We start from the raw sequence: 17,657 nt of genomic DNA, 5'->3' as shown, positions 1-17,657 counted from the left end.
AGTTCCTGGAATATTGTTGGGGAGAAGGAAAACTTGACAGAACATGGGCTTGTTATATAAAACTAACTGACACATAGAAATAAGGCTGGTTATTTGTTTGCTTATTAAGGTTGTACATTTTTATAATATTCACAGAGTTTCCTCATATTTTCCAAATTCCATAATTTTCCCAGACTTCCCTGAGGATTTTTCAGTCAATATTAAGCATCTGAATACCAATTATTAGATGATAATTATGTAAATAAATGGTTTTAAAATCCAACTTTTAACACGTACGTTAAATTCTGACTATGTATGTTGCCAAATAATTACAAGACATTTTACCTATGTATTGTAGCTCATATAAGTGAATGAACTCCAAACCGAGTGTTCAATTCACAGCATTTTATTCAAGCGAAATGCTAAAAGAGTGCAATTAATAGCTGTGTGCCTGCAACCACTACAGACAGTAACAGTTAGGGATGTACAATTAACCAGGGAACTACAAAAGAAAACATAAGCCTTTTGCTTCATTGGCTAAACATACTTGGAAATAAATAAATAAAATGTATTATAAGACCTTCAAATGTATAACAAAATGTGAAATCATCAATTGCCATAAACTTAAGAACAATTTATGGAATCGCAGTCGAACAGTGAACGGTAACCATGGTAACCAGACACCATTCTACAGCCAGCTTGATTAGTTTCATATCATCTACAGGTAGACTGCTGCGTTAGTAAACTTTCTTTGATTTATATATATAAAATTTAATTAAAAAATGTAATTAAATTCCATACTTTTCTATACATTAAGATACATATGGATAGGATATCTGTTTGAACGTCAGGTGAAAAAAAACATGTTGGGTTCAAAATACGCAGCCTCGAATCACAGTTGATAGTGAGACATCACAGAGAGGCAAACACACGAGTGGCCAATCTTAGGTGAGTGAAAATAAAAAAAAATAAATAAATGTGAGTGTGTGTGTGTGTGTGTGTGTGTGTGTGTGTGTGTGTGTGTGTGTGTGTGTGTGTGTGTGTGTGTGTGTGTGTGTGTGTGTGCAGGCAGGAGGCAATCTGAATATTTTAAAAGAAACAGCGTGTCACACGATGTTCGAACTTGGAAAAAGTGACAGCCCCCTAGACCTTAGAGCAATGAAGATGATGTGTGTCTTTAAGTCAGTTGTGATTGAGACGTTCACCACCACAGTGGAAACATGCTTCTCCACTACAGTCAACAACTGTCTATCCTGGAAGGAAATCCTCAAAGGAAACAGTCTAAATGAGATTTGAACAATAAATGCAATAAAACACATGTCACAGATGGAGAGATTGCCTCAAGTCACGTATGTGTATGAAATCAGTAAATCTGATGCGAGAAGGCTCAGTGAGCACAAAGAGCTGCAATCCCAAAACAACTTGTGGATGAAACTCAACAATCAGCTATTTCCTACTGCAGCTTTAGTTCCCTATATTTCACAAACACACGCTTGATTAAAAAAAAAAAGGGGGGGAGGGGGGGTCTTACAACACTCACATTCTGCAAGAGACTAATGAGTGTACAGAGGATTCTTCAAAGCATGACTCCAGGGTTTTTATTAACTTGTTATACTAAAAAATGCAATATGTTAACTCAGCCTTCAAAGAGTGAACAGGAACTGTGGACAGGATGAAGGTTTTGCGGTGGAGACCATCAGACTAATTGTCCAAACAATGGAGCCTATACACGGGGGGTGGGGTGCTAAAAGCATGTTAAGTATTTTCTTGCTCTTACAGTTGCAGTTAAACAGCTACTTAGAGTGAGGGCCCTCGATTTGTCTAACTGAACTGGAAAAGGAAGCACAAACACGACAAGACAGCGAGTTCCAATCTGCAACCACTAATCACTACCACCGCCACTGCAGGTAATTCTCCTCTGGCTCTGCTCATCACACACAAAGAATCTGCATACATACAAAAAGCATCAGTGTGATATTTCAAGTAATTAGACGTTTTGCTGCGGAGATGTATTTTGAATAATTAATCTATTGCACTGGTGCCCTGCTGCGCTTCCCCATTCCACTGCAGCAACAGCAGTGGGCCAACTCCATTAGTTGATTCTCAGCCAAACAGGAATAGAGACGTATAAACCCAGGCTAACTCGTTTTGAAATGAGTGCCGCAAAATTCATTTCATTAACTTGCAGTCACCGAGCTCAATTAGGGCACAGGGACTCTGAAAACAAGCTCATTTTGTGTCGCCCCCACAGATGAAATCAAGCCAACTCAACCATGAATCAAGGCTTTTAAGGGTTCAAAACAATTCATAAAAAACGCCTGCGGTCGCTCCACATAAGAGACTCGCACAATCATGTGCAATCACATGACGCAGGCCTGTAATTTTCAGGAGGAGGTTTGTGGCATTTGGGTGTTATTGTGTCAGGCTCTGCCAGCCTTACACAGGGCCCGCTCATCCAGACTCCAGAGTGAGACTGGAACAGACGGAAGCTGTTCTTTCAGCACCACCGGGGACATGCAACAGCACATGCAGCTGTCTCATCCAACACAGCTTAGTGGAGGGTAAAAATCACCCCAGAACCACTTCTCCATCCTTTTTATTCACATGTTTTCAGACACAGAGACGTGTCAGTGAGAACTACCAATTGTACAAAATGAATTAAAAAACAAATAAATAATTAATGCATGTTACCACTTGGCAATTGCCAAATGGCGATGGCAGTCGTTTTTTTCTGCAGGAGATGAGGTTTTTTGTTTGTTTACCACTTATGGTATCCCTTTTCATCTGCTTCCAGTTACTGCAGGGTGGGTATCAGTGAGGAGGGGCACCACTTTCAGTCTTTTACTAAAAAAAAGACAGATTATCTCAACAGCTTTGTGGTCACAAGATTATCCTCAGCATGGATGTGAACAGATAGAGCCCAAGTGGTGCTTGGTCACCTGCCCTTTTACTCTCGAACCAAAAACAAGACCCCTTTTGATGCTCCGTTTTATGAATTTATTTTGTAATAGTGACATTTTTAGAATAAATGTTTCCAGTTTCCTGTTTTATTATTTTACATGGCATCAAATCTCACTTAAAACTGTGTAATATTGGCCAAAAATTATAGATTTCTACAGTTCTTTTCGTAGTTTCCTTTGTGGAAACTTGTTGAGTAGGTGTATTAAAGCTGCAGTATGTGACTTTTAGAGTTGGCTATTAGTCTGCCTCTTTTTGGTCTCCGAGTGTGCAGGAACATTAACGTCACTTGTATGCCGAGTTCTTCATCTGCAAACATGCGATGCATGTGAAGCAATACTATCGGACCTGACTGAGGGAGCGTTAGTGTGTATACAGCAGTAGCCTTGGGTTGGGTGGGGACATTTATCATGACTCCATCTACGGCTAATGATGCCGTTGCTGTTGCGAGATCTAAACACCGCTATACTTAGATTGACGGGGAGCTAATAGGTTCAACAGGTTCAGCTTTGTGAGAATGTAACGGACATTTCATTAAATGAAGGGTCACACGGTTGGTGTAGGGGTTAGCACTCTTGCCTTCGCAGCAAGAAGACACGGGTTTGACGGGGATTAGGTAAATTGGACACTCTTAATTGACCGTAGGTGTGAGAGTAAATGTTTTTTTGTCTCTCTATATGTCCCTGCTATGGACTGTCAGCTGAGATTGGCGAAGCGGCCCTGCGATCCTCGAGTGGAGGATAAAGCGGTAGATAATGGATGGATAGACATTTGATTACATTTCAAAATTAGCGACTGAAATAATTACAATGAACTGTTGTATAATATATTTTATATTGATATAATATACTGCATGTAATTATTTGAGTAGGTTCCCCCTTCTTTCACTTGAGCCCCTGCTCCCTGAAACGTTTGTGAACGCCACTGCCCCCCCCCCCCCACCACCAAAAAAAAGGAAAAAAGAAGACTTGCCTGAAAGAGGCGTAGGATGTTGGCGACCATGATCGATACTGAACTCGCCGAGGCTCCGATGACTCCCACCACTTTTTCGGGCTTGACAAACACCGGCGGCTCCCCGTTGGTGCACCGCACGTCGGAGGTGTCCTTCGTGATCAGCGCTTGCACGAAAGTCAGCGACTGCTCCAGCGCGTAAGTATCCCTGGAGCAAGTGTCCAGCACCCGCGCGCCCAACGTGATGTTGGGCAAGAGTTGCTCGTCCTGGTTGATCTGGTCCAGCGCGTACATCATGGCTTCCAGCCTCTGGATGCCGTTCTCCTTCTTCAGGTCCCCGCACGGTGCGCCGTCCACTCCTCTCGAGTGCACCGGGAAAAGTCCGCCGAGGGTCAAGTGTCCCTCAGTCCGAATGGAATGAGGCGCGTAAGTCTCCTGAGGCAGCGCCGCGCGATCCACCACCGTCCTCATGATCCACAGAGCTCTCCACAAACAGCTGAGCAGCCCGGGACGAGCCATGATGGGAAGTTTGTACCGAGGATAATTGACAGTTAATGATAGAAACCAAGACAAGGCAGAGGTAACTTAGTTAATGAGAATCCATTCTTTGTCACCAGGGAGGAGACTGAACAAGCTGAGCTGAAGAAGGAGAAGAAGAGAGCAGACAGTGGTGTGCTGGTGATGATGGTGGATGATGGCTCAGGCAAACTGCGCCCATCTCCCGACTACTGCTCCTGCTGCTGCTGCTGCTGCTGCCAGCAGCTTGTTGAACAGTGAACACAGATTCAGTCACTTTGCACAAACGAAGCCTAAATCCATTAGAAACCGAAAAATAAACGCAGATAGAAGAAAAAGACGCACACACACAAATAAGCACCTGCTGCAGATGAAGTGGCCTAATTTATCCAAAAATCCAAAGCGCGATGAGAGAGAGACACGGATCGAGAGAGGGGGAGAGAGAGAGAGAGAGAGAGAGAGAGAGAGAGAGAGAGAGAGAGAGAGAGAGAGAGGGGCTCTCCTGAAAACTGACAGATCCTTCTTGTTAATCGAATAACACGCAGGAAATTTGAATTCGATAAATCCAAATACTTAAACGTTAGGACCGGCTGAAGTGGGAGACATCCTCCTCTGTGAGTCCAACTCCGCGGGAGCGCAGGGACAGGAACGACTGTGGTGTCCGTGTCTCCGTTGTGCGTATCATCTCCACAGTGGAAGGATGAAGGATAAGAAAGGGAAAAAAAGAAAGGGGAGGAAAAAAAAACCCGCGTCTGTGAGCCTGTGAGCTCTAACGTGCCTTCACTGTGCAGGAGGCAGGAGAAAATCCAGCTAATGAAAGCCGTCAGATGGGGGCTTCTCTATTCCGTCCCCGCAACCGGTTCGCGTTTATACGAAATGAATGAGTCACAGCGAGAGGGATTCACCGCGCGCCGAGTTTTTTATAGCCTTCCCTTTCCTTCGCGAGACGTCACTCACTGTGGAGGGAAGAGGGGGGGAAAAAAAGAGAAAAGTAGCATCACTTCTTCCAGGCACGATTTTCAGGAAGTTGTGTCTTCAGACACGAGCTCCACTGGAGACGGTGATGGTTGAAGAAGACGAAACAAAAGCACTTGGAGACCATTGTCTCTGAGACTCTGAGTGCGTCTGAGCAGCAGCAGCGTTCATAATCTCCTTCTCTCGCTATTTCCACTCCCTCCTTCATCACACACACACGCGCGCACACAGGTTCTCGCGCGGCATGCTTACTGAGGACACTCAGACCAAATATATTCTCACTACTAAATGCCTAACCCCAACACCTAACCTAAATATTAAATCCAAGTCTTAACCCCCCAAAAACCCTTTAAAGTTATGAGGACCTGAAAAAATGTCTTCACATTCCCAAAATATTAATACCACGTGTCAAACTCAAGGCTCACAGGCCACATTCAGCCCGCCATACACTTGTATTTGGCCCTGTTATGTCTTTCCAGCACACCACACCATCAAGTTACCTCACCCATAAAAGAATTAAGCAAACTTAAAACACAGCGCGGGTCACAGTTGGTGTAGTGGTTAGCACTCGTGCCTTTGCAGCAAGACCTGGGTTCGAGTCAGGTTGGAACAAGAGTTTGCATGTTCTCCCCGTGTGTGTGCAGCCTGTTTTCATGAAAGGTTCCTACTGAAAGCTACGGAAAATAATGCACAGTGTTTTTGTACGTTTTCGCACGTAATGTTTGCCATGGAGGCCGGGGTCACGTGACGATCCGCTACATGCCCTAACCCTGTCCCTTTCCCTAACCATACACGTAACCATAACAGTAAGCGTAACGCGAACTACAGACCTGAAACATTTTTGTAATAACTCTATCTTCACTACACTTTTTTTTTTCACTGAAGCGCATGCACACAGTTGCTCATGTCATTGGATTTCCGTGGAATAATGCACAGAAAACAGGTTACATACTTTTCCATACATTTCCATACGAATCCTTTCATGAGAATATATTGCAGTGTGTGTGTGTGTGGGGGGGGGGTTCCGGCTTCCTCCCACAAACATGCCAATTGAGGATTAGGTAAATTGGACACTCTAAATTGATTGTAGGCGTGACAGTGAATGGTTGAATGGTTGTTTGTTTGTACATGTGTCCCTGCGATGGACTGGCGAACCGGGCCTATCGCCCTATGTCAGCTGAGATTTGCACAGCACCCCCTGCAATCCTCCTAGAGGGGTAGAAAATGGATGAAAACACAGAGACAGCGGGAGGGGTGCTATCCAGAAAGCCCCTCTTTTATCTTTACACGTCAAGCAAAAAATACCTAGTAAGGCAAATGACGTTGCATGTACATAGACTATAGGCCTATGCAGAGCTAACATCAAGTGGTAATTACTAGCTTTGTTGTGGACTGACTGACTGACTTGCCCAACATCCCAAGGACAATCACTTGTCCAGATGCAGAGCGCGCTGCAAAATCAATAAAAGTGGACGCCATGGACAAAGCGGCCACTCCAAGTTGTCCGCCCATTTTAAGCTGCGTCAGCACATTCATTTCGGTCCTGAAATAGCCCTTGAATTTGATGTCAACCAAGGTGATTTCAATGGAAAATCTACACTGATGATGTTTTGTGAGTATACTCAAAAAATTCTGATGGGTTGTGACCAATGTTGATATTTAGCCCTTCTGAAGATAATTACATACATTTTATTTGAAGGGAAAAGTATCAGGGATGTGCGATACTACAATATTTCCTTTCGATCCAATACCAGGTGATACCAAGGCTAGTATCCCGATTACCAATACCGATACCGATTCTTTTAGATGTCCTACTTGTGTATATGAAAATGATGACTTTTACAATGAAAACTTGTGAATGTGATTATGAAAATTGTATTTTATACCTCTGTATAAGAATTAAACGAGCTGCAAAATATCAGACTTTGTTTTCTCTTTAATCAGAACAATTAAAGACAATCTAAGATGATATAATTATTTTTGGACCAGACAGAGTGGTCTTCAGATTATAACTTGTAATAATTTGAACGACAATAAAGCTCACATTCTACATTGTCTCTCATTTCCCATTTATATGTTTTTGTTAAGAAACAACAGAATGTTGACATGATCCCCCTTTAGTCTGTTTCTTCTCTGGCTCACTATCTCTCCTGCCTTGGAAAATATCCTCTCTGAGTGTACAGATGAAGCAGCAGAATAACTTACATGTTTTAATGCAAAATTGACAAAAACATTCTGGTATTTTATGTACATGTATCTTATCTACGTCTATATGCCTGTGTTGGTGGGCACTGATGTATTTTCACTATACCTGGATAATGCCTGACTCTCTGCAGGGCTTCCAAGACAGAGGTCTGCCTCATTCGGGCCACAGGTGTGGGGGCTGTTCCCTGCGCTCCCTCTCCTCTAATCTCCTCCGCTGCAAGTCGTCGTGCTCTTTGGTATGCCGAGTGGCGAGTGTGGTCAAGTCAGAAAGGAAGCGGAAGCCAGAAGGAAAAGTAGTTCCATATCCGACACAAATATTGACCACAGGTTTCACTTTTTACTTCTATAAAATTGAATAGAGAGTCTGTGTCATAAAGGTATTCATTCCAAGTGGACTTGAAATCGATATTTTGATATAAAGATCGATTCTCAAAAACACACCCCCAGATCGGAAGTATCGATATTCGCGGATCGATACGCACATCCCTAAAAAGTATCCATTGGGTCCAATATCTCAACATGACACATTTTCAATTTCAAATTTGATCTATGAGTTGTTTCTTCATTTAATAATATAAGCTTGGTTTGTTCTGAATTGTATATGATGTGACTTATCTGGCCCTCAAATTTGACAGTTTTTAAAGTTTGGCACCCTATGTAGCTGAGTCTGACACATTTGATTTAGACATACATGTTGGTCCTCACAAAGACACATGTACAGCATTCTTACTGAAGACACTCATACTCAGACAAAATGCATTAACTGGCACCTTACCCTAACCTTAACCATCGCAACTAAATGCCTAACCCTAATAAACCCAATTCTAAATTCTAAATAAATCTAACCCTAAAACCAGGTCTAAACCCCAGACAAAATGTCCATATGTTTTATACCTTTTTAAAGGGGTCCTTACAAACCAGACACTCTTAGTGAGGACACTCTGAAATATCCCCAACATTAACCACCAAGTCTAAATGGTTCTCATAAAGATATTCATCCAAAGTATCTGCTCTCACACATGTTTTTGTATCCCTTAGTGAAGACACTTTAACCTTTACCATCACAGTAAAGGGCTTCAACCTAAAACCAAAGCTATGTTTGTTTCCTTTTTTCCATCAATGTGACTCAGATGTGAGGCTGGACAGATAAATCCAAAAGTCAATTCCTATTTTCAAATCATATCTATGCCACTTCAGTGTGTGATCTTCGATCGGATACTGTATACGTGCAATATGTGTTCATGTGACAGGAATGATAATGGTCATATCAGGATCCATGTGGCTCTTTGCCTCTGAGCATTGACAATCAAACCACAGTGGAGGAGAGTGAGTGTCCTCTTCTATCTCACCCACAAATTCAATGTGATATCTTCTGTTTCTGAATTTCACCTGTGAAAACTACTGACTCACTATTTTTATTTTATATGTATGTTTGTATGTATGTTAATGTTTAGCAAAATATATAGTGATGGTAGATGAGATGCTAAATGTTAGGAAACATGAATTTGATGTTTCCTAACATTTGGCCGGGACCCAAACACTGACCCATTGATTATTATTTCATCTGTCAGTGTCAGAGATTGTTTACAGAAAGGACCTTTGGTCCTCACAAAGACAAAATGCATTCCCTAGCAACTTACCCTAACCACCACAACTAAATGCCCTTAACCTAATCCCTTCTGTTCTTTAATTGCTCTTTATTTGACATAATGTTCCACATAACAATAGAAGTGTATCTTTAATTTCTCTTGTATCAGAACACAGAGAAGTCAATATATTGATGATATGTCAGGTTAAAACATGGTCATGTTTTAAATCTGTGAACTGCAGCTTGACTTAACAATGATGTCGCAAATCAAATTGCAATCACGTCATCTGTCAGAAATGAGATATTTCCCTTAAATCAGCACAACACCAGAGCCTCTGAGGTTCTGCCTCATTAGGAACAGGCTTTGGTCTCCACGTGCAGTACTGGTCCTGAACAAGTCAGTGTTTATAGCAGAAATGGTTCCAAGGAAGGAGGAAACAAAAATGAGTCACATACACTCACACACAGATATAGCAACACAAACAAAAGTCTTCTTTTGATGTTGACAGTGGCAGCCATGAAAAGGGAGCTCTGTGGCTTTATGAAAGAGTTGTAGCAGGTATGTGAAGAGCTTCCCCTGCCCCTATAGTGGGGGAAAAAAAGAAGAAGAAAAACAGTCCTTTTTTTCCTGAAATAGTTTTGGATTCATCAGTGATGCACCTTTAAAAAACGGAAGAGAGAGGGGGAGGGGGAGAGAGCAGAACAGACACGTTTGGTGGAGGGGTCCAGGCTGGTCTCCCAGGCAACCCTTCTTCAGAAGACACTCCTGATTCATCCCTGTGCACCCCGCAAACACACACACCCACACACACAGAGCAGACGCATCGCTGGCACACACACACACACACACACACACAGTGGTGATAATTAACCACATCTTCAGGAGCATGGCGCCCTCACATCTTCTTAACAAAACACTATCATCACCAAACTATTTCGCTGCACAGATGGTGCTTTTACAAACAAGCAGATTATGATAATTTGCTTTCGTATCGCAGGAACGGGCCAGGGACTCTACTCACATGGCACATTTGTGGAATTAATTTTATAAATGGGAGATAATTTGAAGTAGCCTAATGTCCTATTTGAATGATATACTGTATTGTCAGGCTCTATTACTGTAATGACTGCTGTTTCCTTTAGTAGGTTACAGTGAGAGGAAATGTGCCAGCTGAACACAGGGACTCACTGATTTGTTGGCTATACAATGGAATTCCCCACTATTTATATTGTTAAATGTCATTATCAGCAAATAAGATCATTTTGGCCTATTCAAACTCAGAATGTGCTTGGTGACGATACTGATACTGATACTGATGCCGATTTGAGTCAAAAGCACTGGACTAGATATCAGAAAAAGAACAGTAAAACTCGGAGCAGAGCAAATGTATAGCAATAGTAATTTTGCAAATATTCTTTGAGCTGCTGGAAATGTGAATTTCTCTGTGAGATAAATAAAGTATCTATCTATCTATCTATCTATCTATCTATCTATCTATCTATCTATCTATCTATCTATCTATCTATCTATCTATCTATCTATCTATCTATCTATATACCAAGGCTTCCTTGTTACCTCCTGTTATCAGTATGTGGTGCAATGACTGACTTTGCGGGTTATCATGAGTTGTGTTTCCATCATGCTACAGTACAGTTTGGAATGGTTAAGACCTGAGTCAGGCTTGCTTTTCGACTGAGAACGGTACCTTTAATTGGTAGGCGGGGTGAGGGCCGTGCCCAATGACCGCATCAGCGAGAGATACGTAGCACAGCAAATGATGATTCTAATGTTTGCTGGCGTCTACTCTTAGTGGTATAGTAGTGCTATTTAAAATTGCCTCGACAGATCCACAGGATATTTACACCTGTCACAAGGGAGAGACAAATCTAACCTAACTGTACCATTTCACTCTGGTACACAAAAGAAAGGGTGCCAAAAAATGGAACTGTACGGGCTGGTCATTTTGGTACTATTCCTAAAAGAAATGCAACAAAAAAAATTGTACCATAATGTTCCACTTGACGGAAACACAGCTATTAGTAGATCTTAGATATTGGTCCTACAAAAAAAAGTTAAAAAAGAAGGAAGCTTGATATTCCTGCAAACACACTTTTGGCCACTACGGTTACTGCGATAACTAGCATAAAGATCAAATTTCATCGGATCACCCTAAAACTAACTCAGATCGCAACTTCCACAGGTCCTGGTGAGCCAACAAATCTGTGACGTTTTGGAGATGGCAAGGCTCGAAAGTGCGCTCAAAGAGATGAGTGAAAGAAAAAGATATGAAAATATCCATAAATAATCAGAGCAGATAGAAACTGTAATCATCATGTGAGTGAGCGTTGCAGGTGTCATCTGTATAGATATACTTTAGATTTTAAATTGTCAAAAAGAAGCAATCATGCTGCTTATTTCATCCTTTGTAGGAGCAGAATATTTGTTAAACAGTTGGAGCATAATGTTTTACCAATGTCTGCTTATGGCAAGGTGGTAATTGAATCTGCACAAACATCCTTTAAATGTCCAGTGTGTAACATTTAAGAGGATTTATTGGCATATATTGAATAAACTACCCATACGTATACTTTAGTATTAGTGTATAATTGCTTTAAATTGAAAATAGTTCGGTTTTTGTCGCCTTACAATAGCCTTTTGTACTTTTGGCAAAAGTCTTGCTTTATGAAGCCATGTTTCTACTTCAGCCTGAAGGAACAGACCAGCCAGGGAGTTTATTTAGTGTTACAAAGAAAAATGCTTACTATGCAAATGAAAAAGGACAACATCAAATCTGGTACGCTAAAGTCACTGTAGCTTGGGAATGTGATGAGTGAGCAGAGAAGTCCTCTGTTTTGTTACAATCTGCAGTCTCACCATTAGATCCAAGATTCAAGATGTTTATTAGCCATGTGTGCGTGAGCAGACTGAGCACAAAGGAATTCTTGTGTAAAACTTCAAGAGTCAGTAATTTGAAAGGAGAAAGAAGGGAATACACAAATGCAAAAAAATAAAACGGAAATGTGCAAAAATCAGCGAGGCAACAATGCTACAGCTGGAGATACAACACTACAAAATATGTACAATATATATAATGGTATCACACCATGTCTAATTCAGACACTATTCTTTATTAATTCATTAATTCATGAGAATGTTATTCATGTTATTTATTTTGTGCACACATTATACCTATTTCTCCAGGTTTTCCTCCCACAGTCCATAAACTTGCAATATGGGGATTAGGGAAATTGGACTGGGATGGGCTGGCAATCTGTCCAGGGTGAACCGCAACTATCATAGGCCCTATGTCAGATGAGACTGGCACAGTGTCACCCAAGACCCTCATGTGGAGGATAAAGCGGTAGAAAATGGATGGATGGACGTTATACCTATTTCGTGGGAACAAATTAGTATTCTGTGGGAAGGAATTAGTAGTTTGTGCGCACGTTTTACCTATTCCGTGGTAAGGAATTAGTATTTCGTGGCCACTATTTAATATTTCGTGCACACAAAATGTAATACTCTTACTTCAAAACATAACAGAGTTACCCCAGTTAAAAGAGTTACCCCACTCAGAATGTTTAATCAGCTATCAAAATAGATGGTTATTAATTTTGTAACAGAATAATAATACATTTTTGCAGTTTGAATCAGGTGTTAATGCCAACCCCAAAATATTGAAACTGACTACTTGTGCAATAAGCACATATGCAGCGTCTGACAGACTGTGGAAACAGTCAGACAGAAAACAATAAATGAATGATAGAATAAGTCACTGAAGTTGCGCAATCAGAGAGTGGCCTTATCGTGAAAATGATTATGAGGAGCAGAATCCCACCGTACGCTCATGTCCGTTCCATTTACTTCTGTTCAATTAAAAGATTAGAAAAGGCAGTGTTGCTCTCTCTTATGCAAACGTGTCCTATTGACATTACAAACTTGCATGGACACATTTCTATTTAATTAAGTTGAACAGAGATAAATTCATGGCTAATCCTGTCATATGGTGCGCTCATCTCCATTAACTGCTATAACTGCCTTGTGCACATCCAACTCCAGAGATGATAATGTGGTTCTGGGTGCAAACGTGATATACACATTGGGCTCAGAAATTCATGAGATGCACCAAAAATACATTTAAGGAAAGCGTGTGGGAACTGCTGGGAAGAGACTGCTGAGAAGAGAAAAAGAGGGATGTGAAAGGAGAGGTAGGCAGATGGCCTCCTCCACTGTGAGTGCAATGAGACAGGCAAGGCAGGGCTTCCACAAAAAAACACAGCAAAAGCCCCCACAAATGACACCCTGAGAGACTGGTGTCGCAATGCACGACACTAATTCCACTCCCTGGACTCTACGGTGAGAGCCTGACACCCACTTACACTGTCAATGGAAAGGTTACTTTTGAAAAATGGGGCCCTCACTGTGATTTAATTCACTGACTAACCCCAGGATGAGTGGCTTTTCTCCTGGGGGAGGCTGTGTGATTTAGACTGAGATTGTGCTTTTCAGTTTGGATCTTCCCTCACTTTCACACTCAGTACATTTACATGACAATCAAGAAAAAACAGACTTGTAAAAAATTTAAATTGTACTAAATTGAATTTCTCAAAATTTCACTAACACACACAGATCATGTAGTTCACACTTGAAGCACTATTACATGTATGTAGGTCCAACTGGACCCACACTGGCCGCTGTGCTTTGAGAATTCCACAATCCCCCCAGCTGCGTGTGGTCTTTGGAAATAGGAGAAGAAGCTGGTAAAAAGGAGCAGGAGAAGGAGACAACAGCAAGAAAAAAACATGATGAAATCCAGACTGGTGCACAGACCGTGGACTGATGAGGAGACTGAATTTATGGGTTCAGGGATTCAAGGTTTTCTATTTTTCATGTGCTCACTGATACGGGGTAAGCCATGCAGTGAATTGAGGAACAGACAAGAGCAATTGCCAGGATTCGAACGCTGGTCCAACATTAGGATTAGGCAGCTATGCTCACCATTATAGCACTATGGGTTTGCCAGCTCAAAATGTTTTAATATTTTCAAGTAAATGAATGGGCAGTCAGAAAATGCTTAATACTAACATTGCCACCTATCATATGACAGTTAAATGTTGCGGGCAAGCCACTTAACTGTCCAGGGAAATGTACTGATAGACATGCAATCACGTGGGCGGGGGACATGCATTTGCAAGCACAAACACATACTGTATCTAGGACAATTGCCACTTTAATTTCATTATGAGACCGAAGCAGGAAACAAGGAGGAGTGAGAATCTATGTGGAAGAGGTGGTGACAAAAACAAATCCAGCTTTGGTCTTCGTATGTCTGTATATGTATGCATGTATTTCACTGCATCACTCTGGATGAGTCAAGGGCTCCTGTGAGGGAAACCAAAGCTTTTGTTTCAAGTATTCAGCAACATGTCTAGTCGATGCAGTCTTCTCCAAGTCAATTACTGGTCTGGCACTATGTGCTCCTTCAAGAGATGACAAATCAAAGAACAATAAAAAGTCAACCTTTCAGGACAAGAGGCAATAAGGGCTCCTTTTGGGCTGACACCAGGCACAATGGGGTCTGTCTGTCACATTAATTAACCTGGAAACCTGTTTAATTCCCACACCCAAATGAAAGGGCCATCGCATCCACGGGGGAAGAAATAACTCCAGAGCAGGAGGTAATTGCATGTCGAGGTGATTTGTTCGAAAGCACATGGGCGAGCAGCCTGTTTAGAGTCATGCATATTCTGCGAGGGGTGAGGTGTTAATGTTAGATCAATGTAGGGGCGATGTTAGATTAGCAACATGAAGGTCGTCGAGCTGCTGGGCCCCTGCGTCTCATTTTGCACCATCTGCTTCGGAATAATAAAATTAGGCTATCTTAGGGTTTCTTCATCACTGTAGGCAGAATCTGCACATATGAGGGAGATATTGTAATTCTCCAGGCACACGACACGCTGTATGTGGAAAAAAAGTCAAATTCTTGCCCCTTTACTCCAAAGACAAAGCAGGTGGACTGCAGCTACAGGACAATCGACTCTCCACACACTCAATAATGACTGTAATCCATCTGTCATACCTGCTAACTTCTAATTATGTCTCTCTAAAGCTGCTGCTCTGAGCTCCGTCGCCATTTACACCCTGAAATGTGAAAGATGGACAGATAATGCTCAAGTGACCTCTGGAATACATAACTGCCGCAGGTAGAGGTTTTTTCCCGGCGGGTCGTAGAGACTCACAGGTTATGTATATGGTTTACGCTCCAAAAAAATTAGAAACTGAGGAAAAACCTGAAGCCACAAGAAAATCAAGCTACCAAGACTGCAGCTTGTACAAGTGTTTCTCTTCCTTGCAGCTGTGACAGGTACCTGCTTGTGATTAGGAGCCAGCCTGGCACAGATAATGATCAGAGGGATTATATACAGTAGTGTGTGGCAGTCATGGAAACAAAGGTGCTGACCTTCCACCCACACAGTCCTGGAATCTTCCCGAGGCCCTATTAGTGGGTGACTGCGCCTTTGTTTTGATGGCTAACCGCACGGTCCACTGGATTCATATGATAAGTGGGTGCAGCTGTGTTGGTTAGTCAGGAGGATTCCGGCTCCAAATTTGATTGTGATAGCAAATGCCTCCCGCCTTGTGTCGGTTAATTAGCCGACCTTCTGAGCAGCTCGGCAACTCCATGAATTATTTTATCACAAGTGTCTTCCTGGTACATTGTGACGGACGAGATTTTATCCACAGCCTTTTGTGAATGAGTCATAACACAAAACACACTTGCGTGCGTGCGTGCATGTGTGTGTGTGTGTGTGTGTGTGTGTGGGAGGCGATGTAACGTGTCTGCGTGGGGCTACAGAGACAGGTGCACATGATCACACTACCCGTCATAGCGACTCATCTGTCACGTATTTGCTCTAATACATGAATATCTGCACTAACACACATAAAATAGCAATTACAGAGAAATAAGCGAAGAACCGAATGGTGATTTAAAAATCAATAAGGAGTAGTCTCTGAATGATGCCAGTTTCTTATTTGGAGACAAGATCATAAGTCCCATTAGACGCAGCAGTAGCAAGACACCAATAATGACACTTTTCCTCTGAGCTGGTGCTGTGTCACATTAAAAATCACTGTGTGTGCACACATTTTGGTGAACGCTTTTTCTCTGCTATGTTTTGCATACAGAATAATGCAGTCCCTTTGTATTGTAAATCACTTTGCAGTTTGTCCACGAAAACCTTGTTCCATTGTCCAAGAGAATACCACAGCACAACTTACAGAAGATGAATATAAACACCGACTTGTTTTTCCTATTTCCATAAATTTGAGCCAAAGAAAGTTGTCTCTTTCCAGCAATTCCACATGTTCCGTGTTCTATTCCGGAAATCTTTAAAAGATCCAGTGTGTAAGAATTAGTGACATCTACTGGTAAGGCTGCAGATTATGACAAATGGAGCAGTCGTTCGCTCACCCTCCTACAGTGGCCGACAGGGGCAGATGCACTGCAACCACCCAAAAAACATGCAGGAGGAGAAACGATCTACATATTCACAAACACTGCAGATTCCAAAACACATGCAGAAGCGAAAACACACACAAACCCCAAAACACACACAGGACAGGAAACACGTAAGCATATTCTAAAACTGTGTGGGACTTTGGGAGCGCTCGTTTTCGTGAAGCTCTACGAACAGCCGTAATTCCGTTAAGATGATAATAATTTCGTATTAAAAGAGCGAATCTGATTTTTAATTTGAATTATTTTCAAACAACTGGTTTACAGTACATTGTCAGATGTCAACGTATAAGGTACATTGTACAGATGCTTATGTCCAATAAATAGGTCTCAGAAACATAGCTGCGAGGAGATGTGCTTTCAAACGTGTACACAGATATGATGATCTGAGTATTTTATTTTGAAAACCCTTAAAAAGCAGCTTGACTGCAGGCTTTTTACCATAAATCCCTGTGTAATTCAGGCGTTAAAATTCAGTGTCAGATAGTTTGACTAGAAACGAGTGTCCGCTAGCTTGACCACAGTCGGATAACCCTCTTAAAGCTCACATAGAGTGGTCCTGTCGCACATATATGTTAGTTATGGAGGTCTACTTACATATATTAACTTGTTTTTATGGTCAGAAACCTCCTAGTTCCTGTAAACGAGCTGATAGAAATCTCTGTTTTCTAATGCTGTCCTCAGCCGCAATATTTCAGACTGAACTCTCACACCCAGGAGATAGAGTGTGTTGTGATTGGCCAGCCAGCGTAGAGGCTGTCTTGTGATTGGCCAATACCCGGAAGTGACATATTCAGCACACCAGCTCTCAGAAGTGCAGCTCCCCCCTCTGGAACGGTGGATTTACTGCTACTCATTATCAAAACATTGTTTTAACAGTGTTTAAAAATAGCTTCTTCACGACTCCCCGTCGCAGTCCCTTTTATGACTTTGACCCGGAGTCAGACCCAGAGTCAGAAGACACT

General features: G+C 41.9%; 1 protein-coding gene across 1 annotated transcript in view; it reads right to left on the bottom strand.

Moving 5' to 3' along the window:
• Positions 1 to 4,425, bottom strand: part of LOC310931526 (metabotropic glutamate receptor 7-like) — a gene marked incomplete at its 3' end in the record, with an annotated part of 146,270 nt that extends 141,845 nt beyond the window's left edge. The window contains exon 1 of the mRNA XM_083894700.1: positions 3,910 to 4,425. Within this exon, the coding sequence (XP_083750826.1) occupies positions 3,910 to 4,407 (498 nt within the window). The 5' untranslated portion in view covers positions 4,408 to 4,425. The remainder of the gene's footprint in view (positions 1 to 3,909) is intronic.
• Positions 4,426 to 17,657: the final 13,232 nt, after the last annotated feature.

The sequence above is a fragment of the Microchirus variegatus genome, assembly GCF_963457635.1.
Source record: "Microchirus variegatus genome assembly, chromosome: 9".
Taxonomy (NCBI): Eukaryota; Metazoa; Chordata; class Actinopteri; order Pleuronectiformes; family Soleidae; genus Microchirus; species Microchirus variegatus.
This window is presented reverse-complemented; position numbering and strand designations above follow the sequence as displayed.